The sequence below is a fragment of the Gordionus sp. m RMFG-2023 genome, chromosome 4 (genome assembly GCF_954871325.1).
Source record: "Gordionus sp. m RMFG-2023 chromosome 4, tfGorSpeb1-WG-v2, whole genome shotgun sequence".
Classification (NCBI taxonomy): Eukaryota; Metazoa; Nematomorpha; class Gordioida; order Chordodea; family Parachordodidae; genus Gordionus; species Gordionus sp. m RMFG-2023.
In genome coordinates, this window is record NC_088778.1 from 4,432,647 (window position 1) to 4,460,627 (window position 27,981).

At 27.5% G+C, this 27,981-nt stretch overlaps 2 protein-coding genes across 2 annotated transcripts; one reads left to right on the forward strand and one right to left on the reverse strand.

Annotated features, from left to right (window-relative positions):
* The first annotated feature begins 316 nt into the window (after positions 1-316).
* LOC135928137 (N-acetylated-alpha-linked acidic dipeptidase 2-like) lies at positions 317-12,898 on the forward strand. The gene is made up of 12 exons (XM_065464499.1): positions 317-504; positions 3,395-3,538; positions 4,614-4,758; positions 5,204-5,329; positions 7,345-7,534; positions 8,768-8,954; positions 9,643-9,848; positions 10,094-10,240; positions 10,729-10,796; positions 11,052-11,237; positions 11,555-11,810; positions 12,229-12,898. The coding sequence occupies exons 1-12, from the start codon at positions 350-352 to the stop codon at positions 12,834-12,836; spliced, it is 2,418 nt and encodes an 805-aa protein (XP_065320571.1). The 5' UTR covers positions 317-349; the 3' UTR covers positions 12,837-12,898.
* Positions 12,899-26,391: 13,493 nt separating this feature from the next.
* On the reverse strand, positions 26,392-27,981 carry LOC135928349 (uncharacterized). Its single transcript, XM_065464796.1, has one exon. The coding sequence runs from the start codon at positions 27,971-27,973 to the stop codon at positions 26,465-26,467; it is 1,509 nt and encodes a 502-aa protein (XP_065320868.1). The 5' UTR covers positions 27,974-27,981; the 3' UTR covers positions 26,392-26,464.

Sequence of the window (27,981 nt, forward strand, 5' to 3'; positions counted from 1 at the left end):
GATTTGTATGCCCATCACCGATTGAGATATTCAAAGAAGAAATGGGCAAGACCAACTTTAGGGTAACCCAGCAATATTAGAATTTACAAATAAAACCTGCCTATTTATTTTGAATATCTCACAGATAGTAAGGAAATACGGAAATTGGTTTCAAATCCATCCCAGTTTATATCAAAAAATATTTTTTTTTAATAATGAAAAATAGTTTTAAAAAATATACCAAAAAATTTCTGATTCAATTACGTTACCATTTTTTAATATAACTGGCAAAATTGTGAATTTAAATTTTTTTTTTTTTAGAAATAGTATAAAAGATAATAAAAAAAATTTATTTTTATTATTTTAATTAATGTTTTCTCATATTTTTACAGTGTTTTACTTTTGTCTTATAATACATAACTTAATAAGTCAAGATCAAATCGATTCAAAATCCATTAACAGCGATGAAATTAATCAAAATATTCTGGATAACATAAATGCATCGAACATTGAATCATATTTACGGTAAAAAGCTATTATTTTAGTAATTTATATTTTGTTTATCCTCCATTTTTTAAAAAATCTTACTAATTAATATGTATGTCGTGATGGAATGTGCAATCCATGGGGATTAGGTATCTCTCTATTTTAAATTATTTATTATGGCTAAATTTTGCATTTGAAAACAAATTCTGCTTTGGCCGGAAATGTATTCCAGCGTGTGTGGAAGTAACTACATTATGAATAAGTGACCCGCTACAACGGTGGGGGGGGGGGGGCTGTACTATTATTTTACTTCCTGGAGGAGTAAGTAAACACTTTTAAAGTAATTGCTTTTTATATAATAATAAAAAAAATTCTTATTTTTAAATTTTTTAAAAAAATTACTTCGAATTTCGCATAATAGTTTTATTTATTGTTTTTTTAACCCCCCCCCCCAATAACTAATAATTCCCTTTTTTGTTTTATTAGTATTTTTATCAAAAATCTAAGAATTTGGGGTAATGATCTGCATCGGGCTTAATATTTTTCAAGCCCGGCACAAAATTATGTAAAAGGTTATGGCTGGCCCGGCCCGAACCTGAATTTTAAAAAGTTATGCCCGGCCCTACCCGAATTTATTAAAAATGTAGAAATTAATTTTTATAATTACTCAAAATAAACGATATACATGTTATATGGAGTTTTCTATAAATAAAATCAAATATTTTTACATTACATAAGAAATTCGGATATAAAATTGATAAATTTAAGATATATTTAAAATAAATTCTAAGGCCTGACCCGACCCGGCCCGAATTTTCTTAAAAAATATTAGGCCCGATCCGGGTACAGGCAGGGCCTAGTTTTACAGACTTCTAGTTTGGGGGATGCTTGAATTTATTTATGATTTTGAATCCATCTCATTCCTAATCCTGATTTTCTTTCACCTTCAAAGAGTGCCCAGATATCAGAGACCTGCATGTTCTACGCTAAGCCCAGCCCTGAAACATGGGCCGGGCCTTATTTTAGTAATTTTAAATAAACCCGGGTCTAATCGGGTATAAATTAATCGCTTGTTATTATCTATAAGAACGCCGAGCCATGCAAATGGCACCTCTCAATAAATCATTGCAAGTCCTAGGGACGATAAATGAACAACAGATTTGGGATAAGACAAAATATTCTTTTCGTAATTAAATATAGGTTAATAAGTAATAAAACACAATTTAAAGAAAAAAAAGAAATAAATGTAATAATATATATTTTTTTAAAAAATATTTTATCTCGCTTTTTAAAATGTTTGCTAAAGAAGCTGTTTTAGAAGAAAATATAATATCTTATTCTGATGATAAAAATCATGTTATTGATGTAGAAAATGAAGTTTGCTTAATATAAAGAAAAAGTACATTGTTTTATGGTTTTGCCATAATAATATTAAATTAAGAAGATTAATGAGTAAATTCAAGCTGATTATATCTTGACTTCAAGGCACGATGAAAAAAATTTTTTTCCTAATAATTTATTACTTTTAACAATGGAAAAAAAATAATATTATTTAGAGAAGATATTAAATAATGTAATATGATTGCACTTTCCTTCTTCCATTAATTTCTCGAAATGATTCAAAGGAAGCCATATAATTTATTTTCTTAAAGTTTTTAATTTCATTTAGCCATTGGACCGAGGTTATATGGTAAATGTTTTGCTATTTTGTGATAAGATTTTATTTTTATAGAATAAAACTAATTGTATCATAGCTTCATCATTATTTTGCAAAATATTTTTTAAAATAACTGAGGTTTTATATATTTTATACTGTGAGAATAGGATTAATTTAAGGTAGTGCTTTTAACTATTTACCAAGATATTGGGGTAAGATGGAGAGCCCTTTGGGGTAAGATGGTAATTTAATCCATAAAACTATAAAAAAAATTATTGTAATTTTATACGTAACTCCACAATAAAGATACAAAAAAATAGATAATTCCTGGCCCATATAAGACATGCTCATTCGAGACAATTAGCATATTAAATCTTCGCGCATATTACTAAATGACAATTTTACATCCCTAAAGATTTTACCATCCCCTGTTTAAAATAGTAAATCGAAAGCATCAAAATTAGCATACATAACCATAACTCCTGCCCTCCTTCAACCCCTTTCCTCATCTGCTTTTCCCTTTTATTAAACTTTAATAGCGATCTTGCATATCCTTACCTATATGGTAAAAGTGTCTGCTATCATGATTAGATAGTGATTCAGTTATAAACTCATCAGCTATTTCGAGATTTAAATAAGCGTTTTGGGTATATCACTAAGAATAATGCTATCAAAAATAATTTCCTATATAGATACCCATCTTTACAGGTAAAAGTAATATAGTTTAGCGGGTAGATTCCACATGAAGAATACCTATTTAACCCTTTTTAGAAATTTTGTCATGGGAAATTATTTCTCCACAAATTAGCCATTTTACTTGTTATAATATCCCGTGGGAGTTAAATTAAATGACTCTAATAATCCCAGATAATTTAGAAATCCCGGATCTTATCTTGTTGGGCAGAAAATCTCTGTAAACGATAATGCTTATTTTCTATTAAGGTCTATTTAGTGTCATTTCTGGCTCAAGTTTTAATATACGCTCATATTATATTTTTACCGTATTCTTTCATTTCTTCACCGACCTCATCTCTCCCTTATTCCAACAATCGCCAGCATTTCTACCAGAATAATTACTTTTCAGTTTTGGGTTCAAATAATATTTGGCTTTATCCCAAATGGGGTTAAGTAATCGTTCCAGAAGACAAGTGTACTATTGTGTGTTTTTTATGGGCCTTAAAAAGCTGAACCTAATTTATAAAAAAAAAGGTTGAAAGGTTTTCCTTTTTAATACTAATTTATTTTTACTATCAAATTTTTTTGAATTATAAGCAATTTTAGTGAAAAGGTTCATTTGGCAGGAACTGTAAGGCAGAAATATTCGGCTGAAGCTATTTACACCGAATGGCTCAAGTTCAAGCTCGATACAGTCAAAATTCAAACGTATCAAGTCATGTTGACCTATCCGAATGAGAAGTTTCAAAATAATGTTTTTTTAGCCTAATTTAGAAATTGACGTATTTACGGTTCTAATATATCCTTGGGATTTCATGAATTTTCAGTAACCAACCATATGATGAGTTCCTAAAACTTTTATTATTACAATAATTTTTAGAATATTTTTGCCCATGAACTTTTGAACTAAATATTATTTTTATTTTCAAAGATTTATCTAATAAATAATAAATGACTACTTAAAAACTCGCTCAAATAATGGTTTAAACTTGAAAAAATAATGCTTTCACGTAAAAAATACATTGAGGTTAGCTAAGGTTGTTGTTCTTGTTGTTTAAAAGCAAGATTTGAATCACCTTAGCCAAAATATGTAAGCCTGGAAACTTCAGCGGCAGAACAGTTTGGACCTCTGTCTTCCAAATCTTGAGGCTTACATATTAATATATTGGTCAAAATCTTAATCGGGTCGTTTTTAAAAATCGACCAAAATTGAACTTTTTAACAATAAGAAATCTTTCGCAGTTAAAAATTTTTCAAATGCATAATTTTTTTTGTTAAAACCTTTGCTTTAAAATTAACCATTATTTTTTTTAAGAGGAAAATTTTAAAACCAAAAAATTATATAGATCATATCCCCTGACATAATAACATATAACACTGATTAGGACTAACGGTTCATTCATTTAAATATGTATCATTACAAAACAGCTGATGACACGCCATTTTTTAGTTTCCTAATGCAAAATATTTAAAAATAAAATTTAACGAAAACTTAAAAAATTATATAATTGTGAGTTTTTTTACCAAGGCCCCCGAAGAGAGCTGATGATATAATTCGATCGGCAAACCTATGGGGTTTTGTTGCCGAAAATCCCTAATGGGTACATGGCTATAGGAATGACTAGAATATTCTGTAGATCTGAATTTTATTTTTCTCTTTAAATAATTCTGGGAAATCGCGATTCTTATACGGGAAACTAACGTGGCATGCTCTCGGCTGACATTTTTTTTTCAACGAGCGCTTATGCATTCTAATGAATATATCGTCAGTCTATCTAAGTATTATAATGTAATTGAATCATAAACCTACCTTTAGAAAAGACAACAAGGTTTCATTGATTGACAAGGGTGGTGACGTCATATGGGAATTTACCGGTATAAACAAAGATTCGTTTCCAGATAAAAATGACTCAGAGTTGATTCTTCCTTATAATGCCAATTCGGCTGATGGAAATATCGAGGTTACTTTTCTTTTCTTTTTTTTTTAATTTTGATATTAGCATTTAGACTGTGTCCTTGGTCGACTTATTGCTTAATATTTATTTTTAGCATCGATTTAAATAGCCAAAAAAGTTAAAAAACAATAAGGTTTATAAAAATAAAAAGAAAGTGAGAAAAGGCAAAACGTGAATAAAATGCGAAAAAAAATAATCCACCAAATATTTAAAACAAACCAAAATAGAGTGCCTAGCTCAAAAGCTTTTTAGTCTATACTAAAAAGCAAATTAAGTATTCAAAATTAAATCGAATCACAGGACACAGTCTTATGAAGGAAGTATCTTCTTATGCTAAAAAATAATTAAACCCTTTTTAAACAAGCTGGAATGACTCAAAGGATAAAGAAATGAAATTATAATTTGCCATTTTTTTAGTGACTATAATTTGAAATATTAAAAAAAATACAAGTCGGATTTAGTTTACGTCAATTATGGTAGCTACGATGATTTTTTGTATTTGAAAACCCGATTAAACCTTTCATTGTCAGGTAAAATTGGTATCGCCAGATATGGTTCCATCTTTAGGGGATCCAAGGTTATGATTATACTTATTTGTAATTTACATACTCTTTAAAAAAAAATTGATCTAGTAAAACAAAAAAAGCCGAAGAAAGCTTGAAGATTTTGGTCATAGATGACACAAAGGTTTGGACATCTATTAGCCAAATCTAGAGGCTTACATTGAGTTAAACATTTTTTAAAAATCGGTTCTAATCGAGCCGTTTAGCAACACTACTTCAAAAACAGCATAAAAGAACTGAAAACGATAATGAATCTTCACAAACCGAAAAATTTATTAAAAATTATAATGCTAATAAAGTTTAATTTATATTTACATGATATATATCTATAAAACGTGATCTTATAATTTCTTTCTACCACCATAAATTAATTTTATTTTGAATCAACTTATACTTGCCATATTCGTTTCACATCTCCTTTATTATCTTTTCTTATTTTTTTTTAAATTTTTTCTTTTCGTTCGCTTTTTCATGTATGCTAAAAAAAAATTCTCAGATCTTCATAATTCTACCATAATAAATAAATTAACCTAATATTCTAACTATTTTTCTTCCTATCCTCATAAATTAAATATCTATTACATTTGAAAGAAAAAGTTAGGATTATTAGAGCACCCTAAAAAACATCTGGGCTACCCTTCTCTCCAACCATCCTTCCAAATGAAAACTCCTTTTGATACAAAATTTGAGGAGTCACAGAATCCCCTGGAGGGGAGATCGGTTTCTTGATTAGCATTAAACTTTCATAGATTTTTTTTTAAAGATTGTTATTAATGTTAAGAGACGCCGAAGTTAAAGACGAAAAATTAGAAAAATATTTCGTTATACAGTCTGAGTACTCTTATTTATTTATTTTTTTACCCCAGTGGGATTAATTTAAGGCAAGGATTTTTAGGCCTGGCTGAACTGCTCGCGCAAAATATTGCTACCGACTAGAAGAAAATTCGTAATTTTTTTTAAAAAAGCTCACAATTAGGCAAATACGTGACTTTTTTTCCTTCATAATTATTACATAAGGTCCCAGAGGAATATCTTCAAAGAATTCCAAAGGCCGGGCTTTCCAGATCTCTAAAATTTACAACTTTTGAAAAAAAATTTTTTTTAAATAACTAAAGGATAACACAAAATTTTTTTTTTCTGTCCTAGATTTAATATATATTTGTAGGAACATCACGCTTCTTCCTCGACGTCGTTTAATGGTCTTTTTCTAAGTTTACTCTGGTAGACCATTTTTTATTCTAATCCCTTTTCCCATTTTCAACGGTCCTCATTTCATTATCTATCATTTTCAAACTTGCCCTTGGTCCCTCTGGGTCATGTTCCTCTACTTCTAATCACCAGAATCTAAACCTCCTGGTTATTTACCGTTCAACATATCCAAACCATTTCAGTTTATTTCTTCTCTCTACATCATCCATTGCTTCTATCGCAATCCTTTCCAGCTCTTTGCCATGTCTTGCTGTCGTACATGATGTAACTTCCCGCAAACCTTGCATAAACATTACCCTTCAAAGCTAGAGAGACATTTTTATTCGTTAAAATTGGAGACATCTCTCTATTCACTCCCCTTTTCCCATTTTCAAAGGTTCTAAGCATCGCCGCCTGTCAAACCTAGCATTTCCATTTCATTATCAATCATTTTGAAACTTGCCTTTGGTCGCCCTCTGGGTCGTTCCCTCTAATTCCAATCAACGGCATCTAATATTTACCTTCCGTTCAACATGTCCTCACCATTTTAGTCTATTTTTACTCTCGACATCACCTATTGCTTTTGTCGCAATCTTTTCATTGTGAACTCATTTACGATAGAGTAGATACAATTATTGGAGTGAACTCATTTACGACAGAGTAAGTAAAATTATTGGAGTTTTTATCAACATCCTTACCCACACACCACATAGTCACTTCATTTTTTCTCTATCTTTTCTAAACTTTCATCTCCAAACATCACATTCGTCATTTCCATATTTACTTTTTAAGACCCTACGGTTAAATTTTTATTTTTTTTTAAACACAAATTTTTTAAAAGGTGAAAAATGCAGAAGTATTTAAACTTGCTGGTCTTATCTTATACCCCGATCCTATCAATTTCGCTCTCGAAGGTATAGATTCAAATGTAGTATACCCTAATACCTGGTGGATGCCGGAATCAGGTATTCAGATGGGAACCGTATCTCTTTTCAGTGGAGATCCTATGACTTTGGGATATCCTTCTCTACGTAATGTTTTATTTTGTTGTTCGTCAAGATTTTCGGAGTAGAATAAAAAGTTAACTATTTTATGAAGGTATTAAAAAATGCATTTCTAATTAATTAATTAATTAACCTAGCAAGAAGGAATTAAGGAAGGAATTAAGGAAGGAAGGAAGGAAGGAAGGAAGGAAGGAAGGAAGGAAGGAAGGAAGGAAGGAAAGAAGGAAGGAATGGAGTAAGAAAGAAAGAAAGAAAGAAAGAAAGAAAGAAAGAAAGAAAGAAAGAAAGAAAGAAAGAAAGAAAGAAAGAAAGAAAGAAAGAAAGAAAGAAAGAAAGAAAGAAAGAAAGAAAGAAAGAAAGAAAGAAAGAAAGAAAGAAAGAAAGAAAGAAAGAAAGAAAGAAAGAAAGAAAAAGAGAAAAAATTTTAACTTAAATATTATTTTTAGGGATTAATAGTCTAATAAAGATCTTAATTGAGATTGCAGAACAAATAACGCAAAGAATGTTTTGAAATTATCAATAGAATTAATTTTAAAAATGAAAACTAAACATCTACATCATATAAAAATTAATGTCCATGCTGAAATTTATATATCTTTTATAATAATATAAAATTTAAATGTATAAATTATTCTAAGCTAATTGTATATTATACAAGCTTTTAAAATATACAAAATTCTGGGATGCTCCAAAAAAATACTTTTCAGAAAGAGCCTAATTAGACCTAATTTTTAATTTTTTAGCCCTACCCAACCCACTGGCTGAGTTTTAGAGTTAGCTAGGGCAGGCGGATATCTGATGTATATTTTTCCAACCTTCAAAGCATTTATCAAAATTAGTTAAAATACTTAAATTTATCCACTATCTTAAAAATAGAGGTAAAAATACCCTTTTAGCTATTCGCCATAAACAAAAATTTATCGAACAAGAACATTTTTTTATTAGGGAAGATCGAGATGATATGGCAGTGATTTGCATTTTTGCCATATTTAGCCCGGTTCAGGCCAAAATCTTTAGCCTCTCCCGATTAATTAAATTTAAAGGGTCAGGGCAAAACCACATCTGATTTAGGCCGAACTTTGCGCAAATCTTACCTCTAACCTACAAATTCTTTACTCTCCTTAAAATCTTGCTGACACACTAGATTTGTCGCATAAAAAATGAATTTCTTAACATTCTACCGTTTGTTATTCCTAAGTTAATATTATTTTAACAGTAATATTTTAAATAAGTTTATTTTTTTAAAAAAAATTTATGTAGCCTCTATGTATAGGGATGTACCGCCAAAAAATTCTCTACCTTCCATACCAGTTTATCCCATATCATACTCAGATGCCTGGCACCTATTAAGTGACATGGATGGCAGTATCGTTCCTAAGGAATGGCAGGGTGGCTTAAATTTGACTTATCAAACTGGACCTGGATTTATTGATTCAAAATCTGAGTGGTAAAGAAAACAAAATTGATTGATTCGTGTTTTAGATTCCTTATTCTCAGTTCGGTTTGAAAAAAAAATTCAAGGATAACTTAAAGATTTATTTTTTGGCAAAAATATATTTATCAAAAAAAGCTAATCAAAATGACATTTTTAAAGAAAATCATAAAATAATTTTAAAAATTTGTGGTTTTCATTATGATAGATTTATTAAGCATAATAATCACAAAAAATTTATCTATGAAAGATATAAAATTTTAGGTAAAATTTGATCATCTATCTCATCAAAATCTTCTATTAAAAAATTTTCGTAGATTCAAAAGTTTTAAAGATTTTGAATAATTTAAAGAACATTTTAAACTCTGGTTTGTTTTATATAAAATTTAGATAAGATTAAGTTGCGTTTTATATAAATTTGGTTGGTAGTTAGTCTATTATTTTTTTTTTAAATATATTTGATCTTATGATTTTTATAACTGCAAAGGTAACTTTTGAGAACTTTATACTTTTTCAAAAATTAAAATTATTAACTCGCCTTTTTATAGAACGGTTAAAATAAAAGTGTCAGGCTATATTTAAAATAATCATAAAGATACATTGAGAATATATATAAAAAAAATTTAAAAATATATATTAAATTAGTTATTGTATAATCTCTTGTAAATGTAATACAATAATCGAACCATTCCTCCTAATAAAGGAAAGTTAAACTCGCCGTAAATTTAAAGAGGGAGAAAAGACCAATCTACAATGTGATAGGCCGTATAAATGGAGATATAGAACCTGACAGATATGTAATTTTAGGTAATCATAGGGACGCTTGGGCATATGGAGGCAGTGATCCTGTAAGTGGTACTGCTTGCTTGTTAGAGATTTCGAGGGTGTTTGCACTGTTACATAAAAATGGTATCATTCATTATAATTAGTTTAAATATGAATTAAGGAAAGGGGGGGGGCTGTGCAGATACGGAGAATCTTATCATAACAATATTAGGTAAGTTCAGATCAAAGATTTTTATTGCACACATTAAATTTAATAAATATGTTATAAATTTTTTAAAATAATTGATGTCTACCATTTCAATTACAAATATTCTTATTATACTGATTTCCTTTAAAAAAAAAAATTAATAATATTTAACGAACATGAGGTTGGAATCCTAGAAGGACCATAATTTTTGCCAGTTGGGATGCGGAAGAATTTGGATTGGTAGGATCCACTGAATACGTTGAGGAAAATATGAAAATTCTAAAAGAGAGAGCAGTTGCCTATATAAACGTCGACAATTGTGTTACAGGTCTATTTGTCTTTCGTTATTTTTTTCTTAGTCAAGCTATTTAAAAATAGAACCTAAAAAGAAACCAAATCCATATTCGCTTAGAATCTAATCCAGAACAGAATACACATTTTTTAATCCTAAACATGTACTATTATTAATCGTCCACAGATATAGGAAATAAACATTGGAATTTTACTTTTAATTAATCATAAATATCTCAACCCTTTGTTTGCTTTAAATTAAGTTTGAAAGCTCTCAAACAAAATATCATAAATTTTATGATCTTCAAAGATTTTTTTTGTCCACAACAATTTATATTATACTCTGATTTGAAAAAAAAAAAATATATTAAAAAGTTTATCGAAATTTAAAAATATGGAATTTAAGATTTTTGATAGATTTGGAAAAGATAATTAAAAAAAAAGATTGCAACCAATCAGAAACTAATCCCGAAACGGAAAATCTAATCAAATAAATCAATAATATTTTGTGATATTCTAAATTAGGAAACCATTCGGTTAGAATAAACGCGTCCCCACTTTTATCTAAAATCGTGTACGAAGTTTCAAAAATGGTAAAAAAAAAAAATATCTTTTCGATTATATTTTAAAAAAGTTACCTTTTCTTTGTACATAATTTTTTCATATTTATAGATACTTAAAAGTTAGGGTGTTTTAAATAATGATTTCGAAGTACAAAATACGTCCTTTTGAACGAATTAATTGTTTTATTTATTAGGATTTGATGGTTAATGTTTGAATTAGAGTATACTATAAAATATATATAGCATTTAATTGTAAAATAAAATATTATCTCATAAATATAACAGATACCCAATCCTAATAGGGCTGAAATAGGTTTAGGCCTGAAAACGGTTTATGACACTTGGCTAGCAAGTTCCAAGACCCTGAGTGGTAACCCTAATATAGGAGAGTTAGGTAGCGGGAGCGATTTTTTCCCATTCATGTATTATGCCGGTGTGACTTCTATGGATATACGTTATGTGTATAATAAGGTAATGCGCTACAGAGTAAAAAAAAAATTGAAATAAATATCAAAACCACAGATATCTACCTATATAATCGGCGTATAATTGGCTATGGAAAAATTATTTCTATTTATTTTAAATAAAAGCTTATTATTTTTTTTTTAATATTCATAATCCAAATAAGATAACCCCCCCCCCCAAACATTTTACAATATTGAACTCTAAATAATTTAAAATAAAAAGTCATTTACCGACCTGGTTGCCTATTGAAAATATACCTATATAGTAAATCTTATATTTTGCAAACTAATATTAAAACATTTATTAAATTATATACAATATAGGATGATATGAATATACCGAATTACCCTTTGTACCATACTAGATATGACACTTTTTACAATGTTCACAAACACATAGATCCAGAATTTATTTATCACAAAGCGGTAAGTCAGTTAATAGCTATATTAGTTCATTACTTGTCTGATTCTCAAATCGTACCCCTATCACCTGCCTCTTATGAATATTCCCTAACGAAATTCTATAGAAATATAATTAAAGACTTCAACTCAACCCTGGAATTCAGTAGGATATGCATGAGTAAATTATCTCACAAACGTTCATAATAATTTAAATAATTTCTAAGGATCCTTATATCATTTTTATAATTTCTTTTGTTTTCTTTGTTTTATTTTTTTTAAACCTTTTTACTGATTTGTTTGTCATCGCATTATCCATTTTTTTAAATATAAAATTTTCCCCCAACTGATATCAGCATTTAAGAATCTATATGATTCCACTCATTTGCATAGCGGATTTTTTCTTTTGGTTTATTTAAAAATTGTCGAAATTGTTAAATCTTAAATTCAAAGAATCTTTTATATCCGGGTCTTAAATAAATAGAAAAATTAAGTATATTTTGGCATATAGTAATATTTATTCTGGTTGAAATATTTGTAGACTTTTTGAAATGAATATTATGATTTATTATTATCTTTCCAAAATAAACATTATATAGATGATCTTATGGCTGCCATAACATATTTCGATCGTAAGATGACAATTTTCCAAAATAATTCACTATTACCCTCCTTCACCAACACCACTTCGTCAAATACACAAAATTATTCGGTCATACAGGCTCGTTCATTGAACGATAAATTAATGATAATTGAAAAGGGTTTCTTGGACATATATGGATTGCCCCACAAACATTTTTATAAAAACTTGATATTAGGGCCATCTAATACAGATATAAATAGTGTGTCTGGTTTTCCAGCCTTAAATGACTTACTTTACGCACTGCAACAATTGTCGAATAATTCCGATATTGACTCAAAAATTTTAGAATTTTGGGTAGGCGATATCATTACCGATTGGAAGAGTTGTAATAGTGGGAATGACTATTCAAATGATTTATTGAGTTATACGTATCCTGATTTGTGTAATTTTACCGATCCATCCATAGATTTTACACCATCTACTTCAAATGATCAAAATATTTCACATATAGTGAATGGTAAATCTAAATGTAAATTATCAAGTTTCTTAGTTGAGGCAATTAAAAAGCATATCGCCGTTTTAGCTTTTACGATCAAATCAACTGCAGATTTCATAGATGATTAAGCATATATGTGTATATAATTTTTGGAAAAACTATAGGAAAGATATTATATTATTAAAAATGGTGTATTATTATAATGTCTTTTTTTTTAATTAAAGTTATTTATAATAAAACTCTTAATGATGAGAGTTAAACGTTATTGATTTTTTATGTGCCTTATTAAAAGATACCGTAGCGTCTTGGCCTAATCAGTAAATGTATATGTCAGCTATCGTATAGATCTGGGTTCCAATCCTGACAGGACCAGGTTTTTCTGATTGAAAATAAAGCGAAATTGCCTTTAAGATATTAATTATTAAAATCCATTTAAAATCTCTAGCATGTGAGTTGATAATATCCCATCAAAAAAAAAATACACGCCAATTTACATCTGATGTACATTATATTGGCCCGACCGACCCACTCAGGAAAGGCAAAATTTTTATCAGGCCCAAAAAATTCGTGAATTATCTGGGAAAATATAATTATGTCTTAAGGTTTCATTCAAAGTAAACGCCTTTTTGTTTAAGCGGTGTATTTACAAAATCAAGCCAATAAATCGGTTATAATTTAAAAAAATATGAAGTGTTATGATGATAAGGCTTTGCTCCACCTCTTCTAAATTTAAATCACTGTTTCTCAGATTTTTTTCTTGACCATCTCAAACCTAATATCATTTCAAGGATCCCCAAAGGTGCAAGATTGCTTGTGGCTAAATTTTTCGCTGATTGTCTATCACTACTACTAAACTAGCAATTAGAATGAATAATTAAAATTCCTTTTCTATGGTTATAATAACTTCAGGGTGCCTGACAAAACTTCACTTAAATATCTTATCCAGAAAATTAATGATGCTGCTTCGATTGATGCCCCTCATCTCCATGAATACAGAATGCCATTGCCTTTCAAAAATAAAATAAAACACTCATTGATTGAGATGAAGGCCAATCTGATATGGAAGAAGATTGACAATCTTAATATTAAAGGGGCTCTCAAATTGTTTCCACACATGACTCTCTTTCTGAGCCATCCAATGATGCTTATATAAAGCTCTGTCAACATCCAACGGCTATCATTATCCCAATTACCCACAACCTCACTCAGCATGTGCTTCACTATTTACTTCTAAAGAAGTGAGGAAAGCTCCTTTCACCGAGATTCTGCCCATGATCTTGTTGGCATTCGCCCTATATTTCTCCAAGACATTACTTCCCCCTCAATATGCTTACAAACTCCCATTCTTTCTAAAATTACGAACTTTTGCAATCAAATTTTAAAAGTGATGTATCAAGCTTTGTTTCTCCAATTTTCTTTGGTGCTAGGCTAATAGCACTTCAAAGCCCAATTATGATATCATACCGATTGTTAATGGTTCTATCTTTCTTCGCTTAGTTGCCAAGATGATATCTTTTCGAATGAAGCATAAGCCTCATGCCTCCTAAGCCCCTTCCAGCTTGATGTTGGGATCCCTGGTGGCTGTGAAGCGGTTGTTCATTTAACGAGATTACACTTAGAAAATCAGCCAATCAATAAATCTTTAGTCAAAATTGACTTCTCCAATGCTTATAATAAACTTTCTTGGAATTCTTTCCTAGTTCTTCTTATACTCTTTTCCCTAGTTACACAAAAAATTTTTATTCTTGTTACCAACTTTCTTCCACCCTGCATTTAGATACTTATAAAATTCTATCCATTGAGGGTATACAACAGGAAGTCCCTCTAGGCCCTTTATTTTTCTGTTTAGGCATCAACGACATAGTTAAATCTATTAACTTGAAGTACTCATTATCCTAGCTTGCTTGGTACATTGATGATGGTATCCTTGTTTCCAATGAAGAGGTAAAAAAAGCAGTGAATTTAATCACGGAGGCTGGAAATGCTATTGGGCTCTCCATCAACCTTGAGAAATCTGAATTTATTTCTTTAACTTCTCCCCTCCCATAAAGCCTTTTTCCTCTTCAAAAATATTTCAATTTCCTCGTATTTAACATGTGCTTCGATCAACTCCCATTTTTAAATATCTAATACCTCTTGGTGTTTATGAAAATGGAATTAAAGCCCTAATCGAAAGTATTTTAAACCTCAAATTCGATAAAATTTCCTGAACACAAGCCTCTTTACCCACCAAGATGTGTGGACTCGGTATTAGATCTACTTCCTATCTTGCCTTAACCGCCTTCATATTCATTTGGCTTTTAACAAAAAATATAGTAAATTCCTATTTGATAACACTGACTGACCCTTCATATAATGGTGCCATTATCGAGTTGAAATCACAAATTATTGCTGATCACCCTTTACCAGAAACTTATAAGCAGAAGGACTGGGACGGGCCTATTATTGCAAACTGCGTTGAATCACTCCATTCCAGAATGCAATCTTACCGTCTTTTATTCTTCTCGCTGCTCAATGGTTTTGGCCATGATTTCCTTGAAGCCATTCCCTCAGTTATTTTACAATTACAACTAAACCAAAATGAGCTACCTCACGCCATTGGTATTAAATTGTCTAATAACCCAACCTCACATCTGTTCAGGTTGCAATTCTGGCCTGGTTAATGGAAGCACAGCCTCTATTGTCGTTTGTGCACGGTCGTATCATTAGACATAATCTATGCAATTCGATCATCCTTAGGGCCTTGAGATCTGCTCAAATTCCTTTCACTCTTGAACCTTCTGCCCTTTTGTTTCGATAGAAACGTCCTTATGGGTTTCTCAAATTCGCCGGAAGCGCGGTCAATTCCTGGTCTGGGATTACTCTTGCATTAATCCCCTTGCATCCAATCAAACTCTCAACATTCTGAAGAAAAAGGAGTCTCTTAAAATAGCAAAATATTCTGAAACATCTATTTATTTATTCCCACAATTTTCACTACTTTAATTACCTTTGGGAATCGTGCATTATCTTTTTTCAAGGAATTTGGCTCGCACATCTGCAAACTTACGGATGAACCTCGCGAAGGTTTCTTCTTAAGACAAAGACTAGCCATCGCGATTCACAAGGTTAATTACTTTGGTTTCATAGGCAGCCTCATCCCACAAGATGATCAGTCTTAACTTTAAATCGTTTTTTTATGATTAATTCATGAGAAATAAAAAAAGATTGGTTTTAAGTTATAATTCAGGTATGATTTACAAGAGTTGTAATATTGGTTTAAGAAAGATAAGTAATAAAAAAATTTCGAAAAGAAAAATTGAATGTAAAAAAGGGATAGAGAATTATGAATAATTTTGGGTAAACGAAAAGATTAGATTGTAAAAATACAATAAATTTGGATTTTCATCGAAAAATTGTAGCTTAGTAATAAAAAAAAAAGTCATCTGCACTTCATCGATTCGTAAAATGTCTTCTCCAGAGTTCCCTCACAGAATGGATTTTAAGCATCTTATTAGAATTCAAATAATGTGTATGAACAAAACATAAGAAATTCATCTGGAATGCCAATAAATATCTAATTACGATAGGTGTTCATCAAATGTCTGCGTGTTCATCACGTCTGTTTATCACAGTATGCAAAGTATAGATTGGAAGATTTAAAAAGGTAATTACAAGCGCGCAATAAAATATAATAAATAAGAAAGAAGTTTGTAACGCGTTTTGTTCAAGGTGTCGGTATTTAAGGCTGCGATTTTCAAAATCAAGAATTTAAATGAGTGTAATATATAAATATAGAGCGATAGCTACAAAGAATCAGCTGTGATTTCTATAGCGTCAAATACCGCACCGCTTGAATAAATCGCTTATAAGAGTTTTTTATACCCAATTTTTTTAATTAAAAAAAACTTAACGCATCCCTTGTCTAAATTGAGGTTGCTTTTTTAAAAAAATTAGTATCTTCGATTCAAATTTTTATAACTAAAAGAAATGTTTTTTTTTTGTAAAGTAACTATTTCGCTTTTTTTAAAATGGCTTCTAGCGCCAATTGAATTCGACCTATTGGTAGTGTTATTAAACGCTCCATTTAAGCCGATTTTTAAAAACAACTAATTCAATATTTTAGCCAGCAAAATATTGTCTAAGCCAACAAGATTTCGTTAATAAATGTTCAAACCTTTGTGCTGCCACCTGAGAAAAATCTTAAGGCTTGCATAATGTTTTTATTTGAGTTAGCCGTTTAACAACACTACCTATTAGCTTTTGAAACGCTCAATTTGTGTGAACTCTAAAAGGTTTTCTAGTGACTCCAAAATAGGTTTTTTTATGAAAAAAAAAATTGTTCTGTTTTGTATTTAAATATGATAATTTTATTTGTAATCTACAGAAAATACAATTGCGATTACCCAATAATAACCCGACCTTCCGACCCGAGCTTCCGACCCGGGCTTCCTACCTCACTTATACGGTCTGGGAACTATTTAAGATTTGGGTGGAAGTCGAATCTTTTTTTTCCCACTTTTATGCCCTGTTGAGACTTTGATGGCAAAGCATATGGGATAAATAAGCGAACATTAAATTAAAACTATTGTAAAACATAAAAAAAAAAAAATTTGAAATTTGAATCCAGATTTTTATTTCTTTTTCTTTCTCTAGATTAATTGATTATAAATAATATTTACTATAAAATTGCTATAAAATTTAACTCTCCAGGAACATGCGAAAAACCAGCACGGTATATTTTTAAAAAAATATAAAGGGCGGGGCCGGGCAAAAAATATTCGTATATAAAATATTTTTTGGGCCGGGTGACAATTTATACATAAAAAAAAATCAAGACCGGACCTCGTAAACTTGTCATAATATTTATATAAATATTTTTTTAAATTTCAATATTCTTGATTAATAACATTTGAAGATTAATTATAATATGCTTATTTTGATGTATTCTAAGAGTTGTCTTATCTAAAATATCACACCTTAAACAAGTTATTTATGACATGATCCCGTTACAAATATACAATAAGATATCAAACACGATAGCTTAAAACGGTGGGTAGAATAGATGGTCATAGAGAAGAGATCTAAGAGCCTTAATTTACGATGGGGAAAAATGGATATTAAAAATGTGTTGCCCACAAAAATAGTACACAATTTAAATAGTCTGTGCAAACTCATAATATTTAGACTTCTTTCTTTCCCTGACCGGACAAATTAAAAAATTAAGTGTATAAAGGGTCGCGGTAGTTAAAAAATAAAACGGGCCTAATAACTGGTGCGAAAATTCTTAAGGGATTCATTGCTTATCACTATTATAAATATTAAGAAAATACATGCATTATAATATAATTAACACCTAATCACTACATATTAACAGAATAATAATTCAAAAAAACATGTTATGGAAATACAACAAAGTATTGTTTATAAACTATAACGCCAACTAACGGACAAAATTTTATTTTATTTTTATATTATAAAAATAGCTTCTACAAAATGTAAGATAAAGGAGATAGCAGAATTTTAATAAAGAATTCTATCATATAATAATTAGTAATTCCAAATGAAGAGTTAATATAATAAGAAAAGATTTTTATTACTAATAATTTCTATTTTTTTTTCTCTGTATAATAATTTACAAGTAAAAAGATTGTTGTAATAATAATTACTTTTCATAATATGAAAATATAATTTAATAACCCTGTTATATATGTGATAACAGTGGTGAAAGATAACGGTGGAGATTTTAATTTATAATAATTTTTTTTCTAAAACTAAAATGATACTCAAAATAAATATAAAATAACATATATATATGTATTATAAAAAAACAATTTAAACGAAATACATAGTTAAAGGCTATAATAACAATTTAAGTTAAATAAAAATCAATCGATCAACATTCCCCTTCTTCTAAAAAGCATTGCCACAATCCATCTGAGCTGTCATAGCAAGCTTGTCGTCCAAATGATTTATCAATTTGATTGTCAAGTTGTTGCATATGTCGTCTCAATCGTTGGATTATTTAAATCATAAGCTTCATTTATCAGTGTTTATCATTATCAATTATTTAAAATTGTTATTATCATTATTTGTTATTATATGAAGATTTTGAATGATTTTAGAATGTAGATATTATTGAATAACGTCGTTATAGAATAAGATTCGTCGAGTAAAAGAAATAGAATTAATTTAACGAATAACGAATTTGATTAAGAATAATTGAATAAATTTATCAAATATTGAATAGAAATAAAATAAATAATTGATCGCGTTTTATATTTTTTTATATTATATATATTTTGCGTTTAAGATAATAGCGTTTTACATTTCTCAATTTTGCGTTTTATATAATAGATTTCATAATATATCATTTATTTTTAATTCCGCTTTTTTTATAATATATCATTTTATATTTATTTTTAATTACGCGTTTTTTTAAAAAAAAAAATCAATTATTATGTATTTTTTTTTAATAAAAGATCTGTACATCCATCTCTCTCTTCAGAAATTTATACTTAATGCGCTTATTTTTTAATTTAAAAATTATTTTGAAATAATAATTATTCATAAGATTGCTTTTAGTAAAAAATAATTTTTTAAGCCTTAAATTTTTAGAAAAAGATCTCTTCATCATATCCTTGAGGATTATTCTAGAATGAAGACGTTTAGTTTTTATATCTTCTCTTAATGATACTTTAAATTGTCTTCAAATTTTATCGCATTTAGTGTTACTTATAAGAGTTTTATTAATTTTATTATTTTCTTAATCTTTGTTTCATTGTTTTCTTTAATGTTTATTTTCCTTATTTTCTATAATCACAAATATTTCAAATTTTATTATATAATTTATCTCTTTTAAAGAATCTCTTTCATTGTGAATATTTGGTTCTAATTCAATATTTTTCAATTTTTTATTACTAAGAGATTTACAATTACAATGATAATTTCTTTTATTATAATGTGTTTCTTTATCATATTTATTGTCTAATTTTCTATTTTTATAATAATTCTCATTATTAGATTTATTAAAATTTTTATTACGAACATTTTTCTTATCATGGGATTGACAGTTATGACCTCCAAAGTTATTAGTTTTATAATTTCTGTAGTCTCTACTTTTACAATTTTAATAATATCTAAAATTATTATTATTGCAATTTTTATAACAATTAATATCATATCTTTTAACAAAGTTTCGTCCATAGTTGTTTTTAAAATGCTCATTAGGTTTATAATCGTTATAATTTCTTTTGTTATAATTATTATTTCTATTATTATTATAATAACCTATGTCACTAGTATTATAATTTTTTTTAGACTGAATTTTGTCAATATGAAATCTATAATGATCCGGGATTTGAATTAAATATGGCCTATCTACATAATATTTTTTAATTATAGCTAAGAATTTATCTTTAGGTAATTCAGTTAATTTGGTCATAATCCCAGAAATCAAAAATGCGAAAAATATCAATGAGTAGGTCATCAAGAAATTTAACTGTTAATTCATTATTAAGTAAATATTTTCTAAGGTTATCTAACTATTCATATATGTTCATTATGACTGATTTATATTTAATTTATTAAGTTATTTTATACAACTCTTTAATAACTTCTTCTTTATTTTACTTGGATTTAGAATATTTTGTAAATCGTCATTGGTTTTACTCTATAGAATCCATAACCTATTGTCTAACTATCATATTGGTTCTTGTAAGTTCATATACCCAATTTTAATAATCATTTCCATTTATAACAACTCCATTATCCATGATAGATTCGTCTAGTTTGATATTAAGTTTAGTAATTCTCCTTCCCAGTTGAATCATCTATTTGATCATCATTTGGTACATTTCAGTGTCATAATTTTGTGTGTGTCATTTATCGGCATATGCACAATATATATGAGATTTTTTTATATATCATTGTGAGTTATCATTCCGGGGCCGAGATGTTATATAGGTGATAACAGTGGTGATAGAAAACGGTGGAGATTTTGATTTATAATAAATTTTATTCTAAAACTAAAATGATACTAAAAATAAATATAAATAAGGTATATATATATATATATGTATTATAAAAAAAACAATTTAAACGAAATACATAGTTAAAGGCTATAATAACAATTTAAGTTAAATAAAAATCAATCGATCAACAAACCCTTAATTGTAAATCACATATATTTATTTTAAATTTATTTCATTAAAATGACAATAGAAATATATAATTTTTTTTATTTTATTATAATGATAAGACTTGCAGAAGTACCATTTGCACGACCATACCCGCATTTTTTATTAAAGAAATATATTATATTTTTACATCGAAATAAAATTTTATTTTACAAATTTAATATAATATTTTTAATGGAATGTTTCTTTAAATAATGATAAAAAATGTTTATTTTTATAAAAAAAAAATTTTGGGGTTAGTAATATCAATTGCTAAATGGTTAAATATTTTTTGTAAATGGAGTAATATAAATTGTAACAATAAGAAGAAATAGGGAGATAGAATAATCTTATACTGGTTATAATTAATTTATAAATAAAAATTCTAAGATTTTTTGATGTATAAATAATTCATTTATTCTTAAATAATCTATCAAAAAAAATTATATTTGAAAAAAATGGAGATAGAATATCCTAATTCTCATGGCGACAACATGTGTCATTTTTTTCATTAACTGACACAAAAGTAACAATTTTCCTAGTCCGCGAATAAGTTCATGATAAAAAAATTGTAACACTGCCAAATATTTAATATTTATGGTATGTCCTAATCTTTATTAATCTTCTATAAATTTACAAAGTATACAAAGATTTTTATTAAATCTGTACTTTTGCCTGTTTAAATTCGTCGATAAAGCGATGAATTCTACTTTGTTCGATTTTAATAATTCCTTTTTTTTTGCTTAGATATATATTGATAGAAATATAATACGAACATCCTGACTTATATATATATCAATGTGTCTTTTCACAAAAACTTGGTTTTAATTATATTTATTAAACAGGATACGACCTTATATGCTTCATTGTATAATGTTGAATTCACATTTTTAAAAAAAATTTATTTGAGTTGGATGACGGATCACTTCAACCCCGGTTTCCGTTTATGCTTAACTTTGAATTTAATTGTCCACTATAATACCCTTTTCCCATTTATACTTCTTTTAATTATAAATTCGCACCCACACAATTTAGCCAATCACAAATTTAATTCCTTTGAATTTATGGTCCGAAGACTCAATATTTCCTTTCAGTTTCAATAAATCAAATAAAACCTTGTTCCAGTGGTTAAGCCTAATTTTCAGCGCAAATAAATATTACAATGTCATTATTATTATTTTACAGTATACAAATATTTCTTCAACAAAAGATTAATCAAATAACCTTAATTCTATAGGGCTAAATTTTGGAAATTGGAGAATTATCTAGGGTATTTTTATCATGGTCCTCTTGTTCAGGATTTTTTTGCCTTCTAAAAAAATAGGTAAATTCTATGATCTAAAGTAATGCATATATAATTAAATAAAAAATAAATTATCTAAATACCCTTCCCTTATTATTCTTATTATCATAATTTTCTTGACAAAAAAACTCCAATATTATACAGTTCTATTTGAATTAACATTAAAATATATATTATTTGCAACATATTTAAAATAAATATTTGCAACAACTGTAATATATAAATATCATATTTGCAAATATTTGAGTGAAATAATTATTAATTCTTAAATAACCTGAAACCTATGTTTAGAATTAATAGACCATTTTAAAATTTATAAGAACCAGAAAGTAACTTATAATGTAACTAGTAACTGTATCTAGTTATATTTTTACCAATGAACTAGATACTGTAACTAGTTATGTTTCAAAAGTATAACAACACTACTATTTATATATATATATAATTATAATTATTTAATATTATTTGTCAGAGACCTGCAGACCCTAAGCCCAGCCCGGGTACACGGGCTGGACCGTATTTTAGATTTTTTAAATATACCCTGACCGGGTCTGAAATTTTTTTAAAAAAATATTCGGGCCTGGCACTATATTTTAAAACCAAATATTTGAAATCGGCATTATTAGCTATAAAAATCAAAAAAGTCCGGGCCGGGCTTTTTTTTCTTTAAAAAACCGAGCCGGGCCGAAAATAATTTTTGAAAAAAAAATTCGGGCCGGGCCCTGGAAATGGTATCTCTACTGGTATCTGATATTTATTATAATTGATATTGTGCTTAACAAAATAGAATATTGGTTTTATAAAGATTGATTATAGAAATGTATCGTTATTTCCATAATGGATAATATTTTAACAGGAAGTAAATTATAAAGCAAATTATAAAATTATTTGTATAATGGATGACCATTTCCAAAATAATTATAAATAAATTATTAATGACAGTTATCAATATTCAATAACAAAGTTAGCTAATGTAATGTTTTAATATAATATTAATAGAAAAAGTTTTAACAGTATGTGTTTCTAATCATCTTTCAGTGGATTTTCATTTTTTTAATATGAATTGAGAATATTTATTAATTAAAAATAATTGTTGGAATGGTATAAAAATTATTTATTAGATATTTTAGTTTAATTACTTTTATTTAAAAAAATTTTCTAAGATTCTTTAATTATAAAAGTAAAAAAATATAATTCTAACTAGATCCACTATTTAAAGTTTTTAATTTTTATTATTTAAATTAACAAAAAAAATATTTTTTTTGAATGTTTAATCAATTATTATGATTCTGAAATTTTTTAGAAGATTTAATTAATTGTAAAAAAAATAGCCAAATAGCTTGTTACGTTATATTAAAAAAGAAAATTATATAGATACAAAGGTAAATGGCTTGTATTTATTCTTCGCCCCGAATTCGGGCTAACTGTGAGTTCAGGGTGAAGCTAACCCGATCATAACTCTGAGGAGTGATCTAATGTTTAAAAATTGTAATCAGAGATATTGTTAAACCAACTGAACAAATAGCATTTACATATTGATCTTTTTAAATGGTTTCCAATTATCAGACATTTTTTTAAAAATTTTTTGATACGCGGAAAGAATCTAAGATATGATTTACAGGAGATGACTGCAAAATTGCATATTAGTCGATATAAAGTTCCATCCATAAAAAAATACAGTTATATAACATCAAAAATATCAAAAATATGTATTATGACATTGAATATCCTTTAAGATTAATTATTAATCATTTTAATTCATTTAATCAGTAGTTATTAAAAATTTCACCAAGAAAATAATATATGCTCTGCTTAATGTTATTTATAATTAATTAATGTCTTTTTTTAAATTTAGTTTATAAATTATTTTTGTATTTAATTGTTGTTCTTTTGTGTCACTTAAAGTTATCAAATTACTTGCACATAAAAAATGAAAAAAAAAATTATGTTGCTAATGGTAAAGTGCCTATTTTAACTAATTTTTGAGCTTTTATTGTCATCTTGTAAGTGACCAATATATTATTTAAAAGGTAGGTTAGTTAAAAAATTTTCTATTTTTTTTGGTGTAATATTTTTAATTATCTAGAAGAAGAAATGTGGTATTTGTATCTTAATTACACCTTTAAAAAGTTTCTCTACTATAGAATATAATTTTAAAAATATCTGTATCTATTATTAGATACATTTTAGATATTCTTGATATAATTTATTTGCTTTTCAAATTTAATATTATATCCGAATTTATTTCATTACAAAAACAATCCAGGCAAATTTTTTTTTACACGATAGATGACGTCAAATATTAAATATTTACATTAATTTAAATTTAAATTTTTATATACACACATCAATATCATAGATACAAAAAAATAATCAACTCAGCATCAGCTGGTTCAAATATTTAATTTCTAAGACCTTTGTAAAGCCTATTATAAAATTCATTTTTATTTCAAACTTGATTAGATTTAAATAAAATAAAAAAGGAAGAAAACCTCTATTAAAAAAATTAAACCAATTAATACAGAAATTGATGAACTTTCAAAGTCTACAAGTAATTGTAAATTGATAAATATTTGACACTCATTAAATTTTAAATAATCTTTTTTTTTAAATGAGTGTTGCGATTTTGGTAAAGATTATCATTATATATATTCATGAAAGTATAACACAACAATGCCTTCATCTACCCTGGTAGAACTTTTAATGTGTCTAAACAACCGCCTTTATTGATAATGGAATGTTTTAATAATAAAAATTTTTGAAAAATGTATACTGAAATCTAACTATGATTATTTATAAATATTTAATTAAATATTTTGTTATGTAATAAGATGTAAAAAATTATCATATATCATTTAATTATATATTTTATATATATATATCGATAATTCTTTTGGCTCATTTCAAGATTTAAATTATAACAAGAGAATTATAAATTAGACATTACGCATAACCTTACCTAAGTATAATAAAAATTGTATCTGTATTTAGATATATTTTAAGACTATATATCTTATACGTTGTATCTGCAGCTAGATCTATATGGAAGTATTTATAATAAGTTTCTTTTACAAAAACTAGTTAATACGACATAAAATTTTCCCTAGAATCCGGAAGCTCTTATTCTGCTATATATAAAAAAAGACGAGATTTAATTTTTGAAGTTATTTTAAGTATTTAAAAAAAATTTATTTTCTTTCTTTCCTTTTTTCTTTCTTTCTTTCTTTCTTTCTTTCTTTCTTTCTTTCTTTCTTTCTTTCTTTCTTTCTATGACAATTTTACAATATTAGGGAAATTCTATTTAAGAAATAAAATAATAATCTCTTAATTTTCGGATTACTATAATTGTTTCTAAAATACAACACTACTACTTAATATATGAATAAATATTTTAATAAAATGTTAAAAAAGGGGATATTTCCTTAAAAATAATTACAGTATATGTGGATAATTTAATAATAAATGAAATAAAAAATTGTATAGAAATTATATCTTTTTTTAATGTATCTATTAAAAAAATACATTTGCATTGGTAGATCAGAATTTAAGTATAGGTATTTTTTTTGATATATTTTAAAATTATATGGTTTAATAGCTCGGATAAATATAATAATTGATATTCAAGAAATAATTATAATGAAAAATAAAATATAAAAAACCATAAATTTTCGATTTTTATTATGTTAAAGCAATACATATAGGTATATAAAATAAATTGATAATAACTAAAATTAAGAAAATTTTAACTGTGTTAGAAAAAAGGAACAATAATTAAATTTGAAAATTTTTATTTGTATGTCTGCCTAAGGAATAAGAATTCCCTGGTTCGAGGGTGTTTGTAATTAAATTTTGTGAGAATGGTAAATATTTTTAAAAAAAGAAGATTTTAGGAACAAACTGTCCCTACATAATACATTGTGATTTTTAAAAAAAAAATATATATATCATTGTTTATTATATGCTATAGAATTAAAATGTAACACGTTATAAATTATATTATCAAAATTAAAGAATAATTTGAAACTATCAAAAGGATGTTCAAAAAATAATAAGTGAGTATTTTCTAAATATGGTCTAAAAATTTCTCTTCTCTTCTCTTATGGGAATTATTAGTTTCATAATTTTCGCATAAAATACTATTTTTCTGTTAAATTAAATATTTGATTCCATGGATATCATTATTAATATTAAATTTTGGCTTTTAAAAACTTTTCCTCCCTTTTTATTAAGTCTTCAAAATGACTACAACTTAAAATTATTCATAATATTTTAGCGCATTTAACAATAGTTTGCAATATTAACTAGGCAAAAAGATATTTTTCACGAGTTTCCTGAAGTTATCGTTGAATATCATAAAAATGTAGAAAGTGAGGCAATGGTTAGCCAGCATTAGAATGTTAGTTAACACTAAATAATTCCTAAAGTTGCAATTCAAATCGTTCAGCGATTCGCACATAAAATTATAGTAAAATGTAGATGTTATCGCCTGAGGTATTTCACAAATGAAAAATTGAATGACTATAGTTATTTGAGTCATGGTTGCCTTCGATTCCTCGGCGCTCAATTTAAGGTTTGTTCTATTACCGTTAATTTTAGAAGTATTATCATCTCTGACATTACTATTGTTTATATTGATATTTTTATTGTTATGAAACAATTCTTTCATCTTTTTCCTGTTCTTAAAATAGGATCTGAGAGCAACGATTATGAAATAACTCAATACGGCTATGATTAGCATTGGAACTCCCACGGCTAGTATCTCGCATATGATTTCGAGTATATGAAGTAATTTGGTCTGGGTAACAGGTTCCAAGAAGTACCCACTGTAAACATTGATATATTGGATACTTGATTTTAGTAGAATCGAAGAATTACTCTGAATTAAATTAGGTTGAATATTTGAAATATTAGAATTATTTAGAGAAAGCCAACGTTCGATATATTTATCCGACAATGGGTTGTAGTACAAGTAATTCTTCATGACGATGAAATGGACATAAACCGTGCGGAACCAATTTGTTGTTCTACTTTCTATCATAACCGAAGCTAGAGTTATGATTATCATACCTATTTTGCTATTCTTCAGTGTAGATAGCGATTTATATCTTAAAGGCATCTTCAGAGCTATGAATCTGTCCACTGTCATGGCTAATGTTATTCCTGTTGATATTTTTGAACAAATATTTCTTAGAGGGAACTCTATGTTACTCATGAATAAATTATAATATTTGGATCTCCAAAACAGAGATTGATTATAGGTTCCCCAATAATATAACAAAGGCCATGGGGTGAGCGTCAAACAAAATATAAAATTATTAACAGACAGACACTCGGCGTAAAAAGTGGTGACGGTGGCCAGACCTTTGTTTCTGCTAACTATCTTCCGGGCAATAGAATGAATCTTGGATACTACATGCGAAATATTCAAATTGATAGAGTGCATTTTTTTACATGATTCTAATTTGTTAGCATTGGATTTTTGATTTCTTCTAGGCGATAAAAATCTTTCTTCAATCTTCATACCTTCTTTATCTTTTTTACAAAAGTCCTTCTTTATTTCACCCTTTTCGATATCCTCAATGACTGTTTTTTTAATATTATATATACTATGAGTCAAAGTAGTTATTTGACTAGATTCAATATTTTGTTTTTTCCCACCACTTTTCTTCCTTGAATTGTTGAAGCTCAGGTACATTAGAATATTTCCTACCATCCCCAGAACTGTTAAAACTAGTGAAATGTAACAATATCCTACTATTTCGAAATTAGTTATGAAAAAACCAGAAACCGTCTTCAATTCAATCATATGAGTAA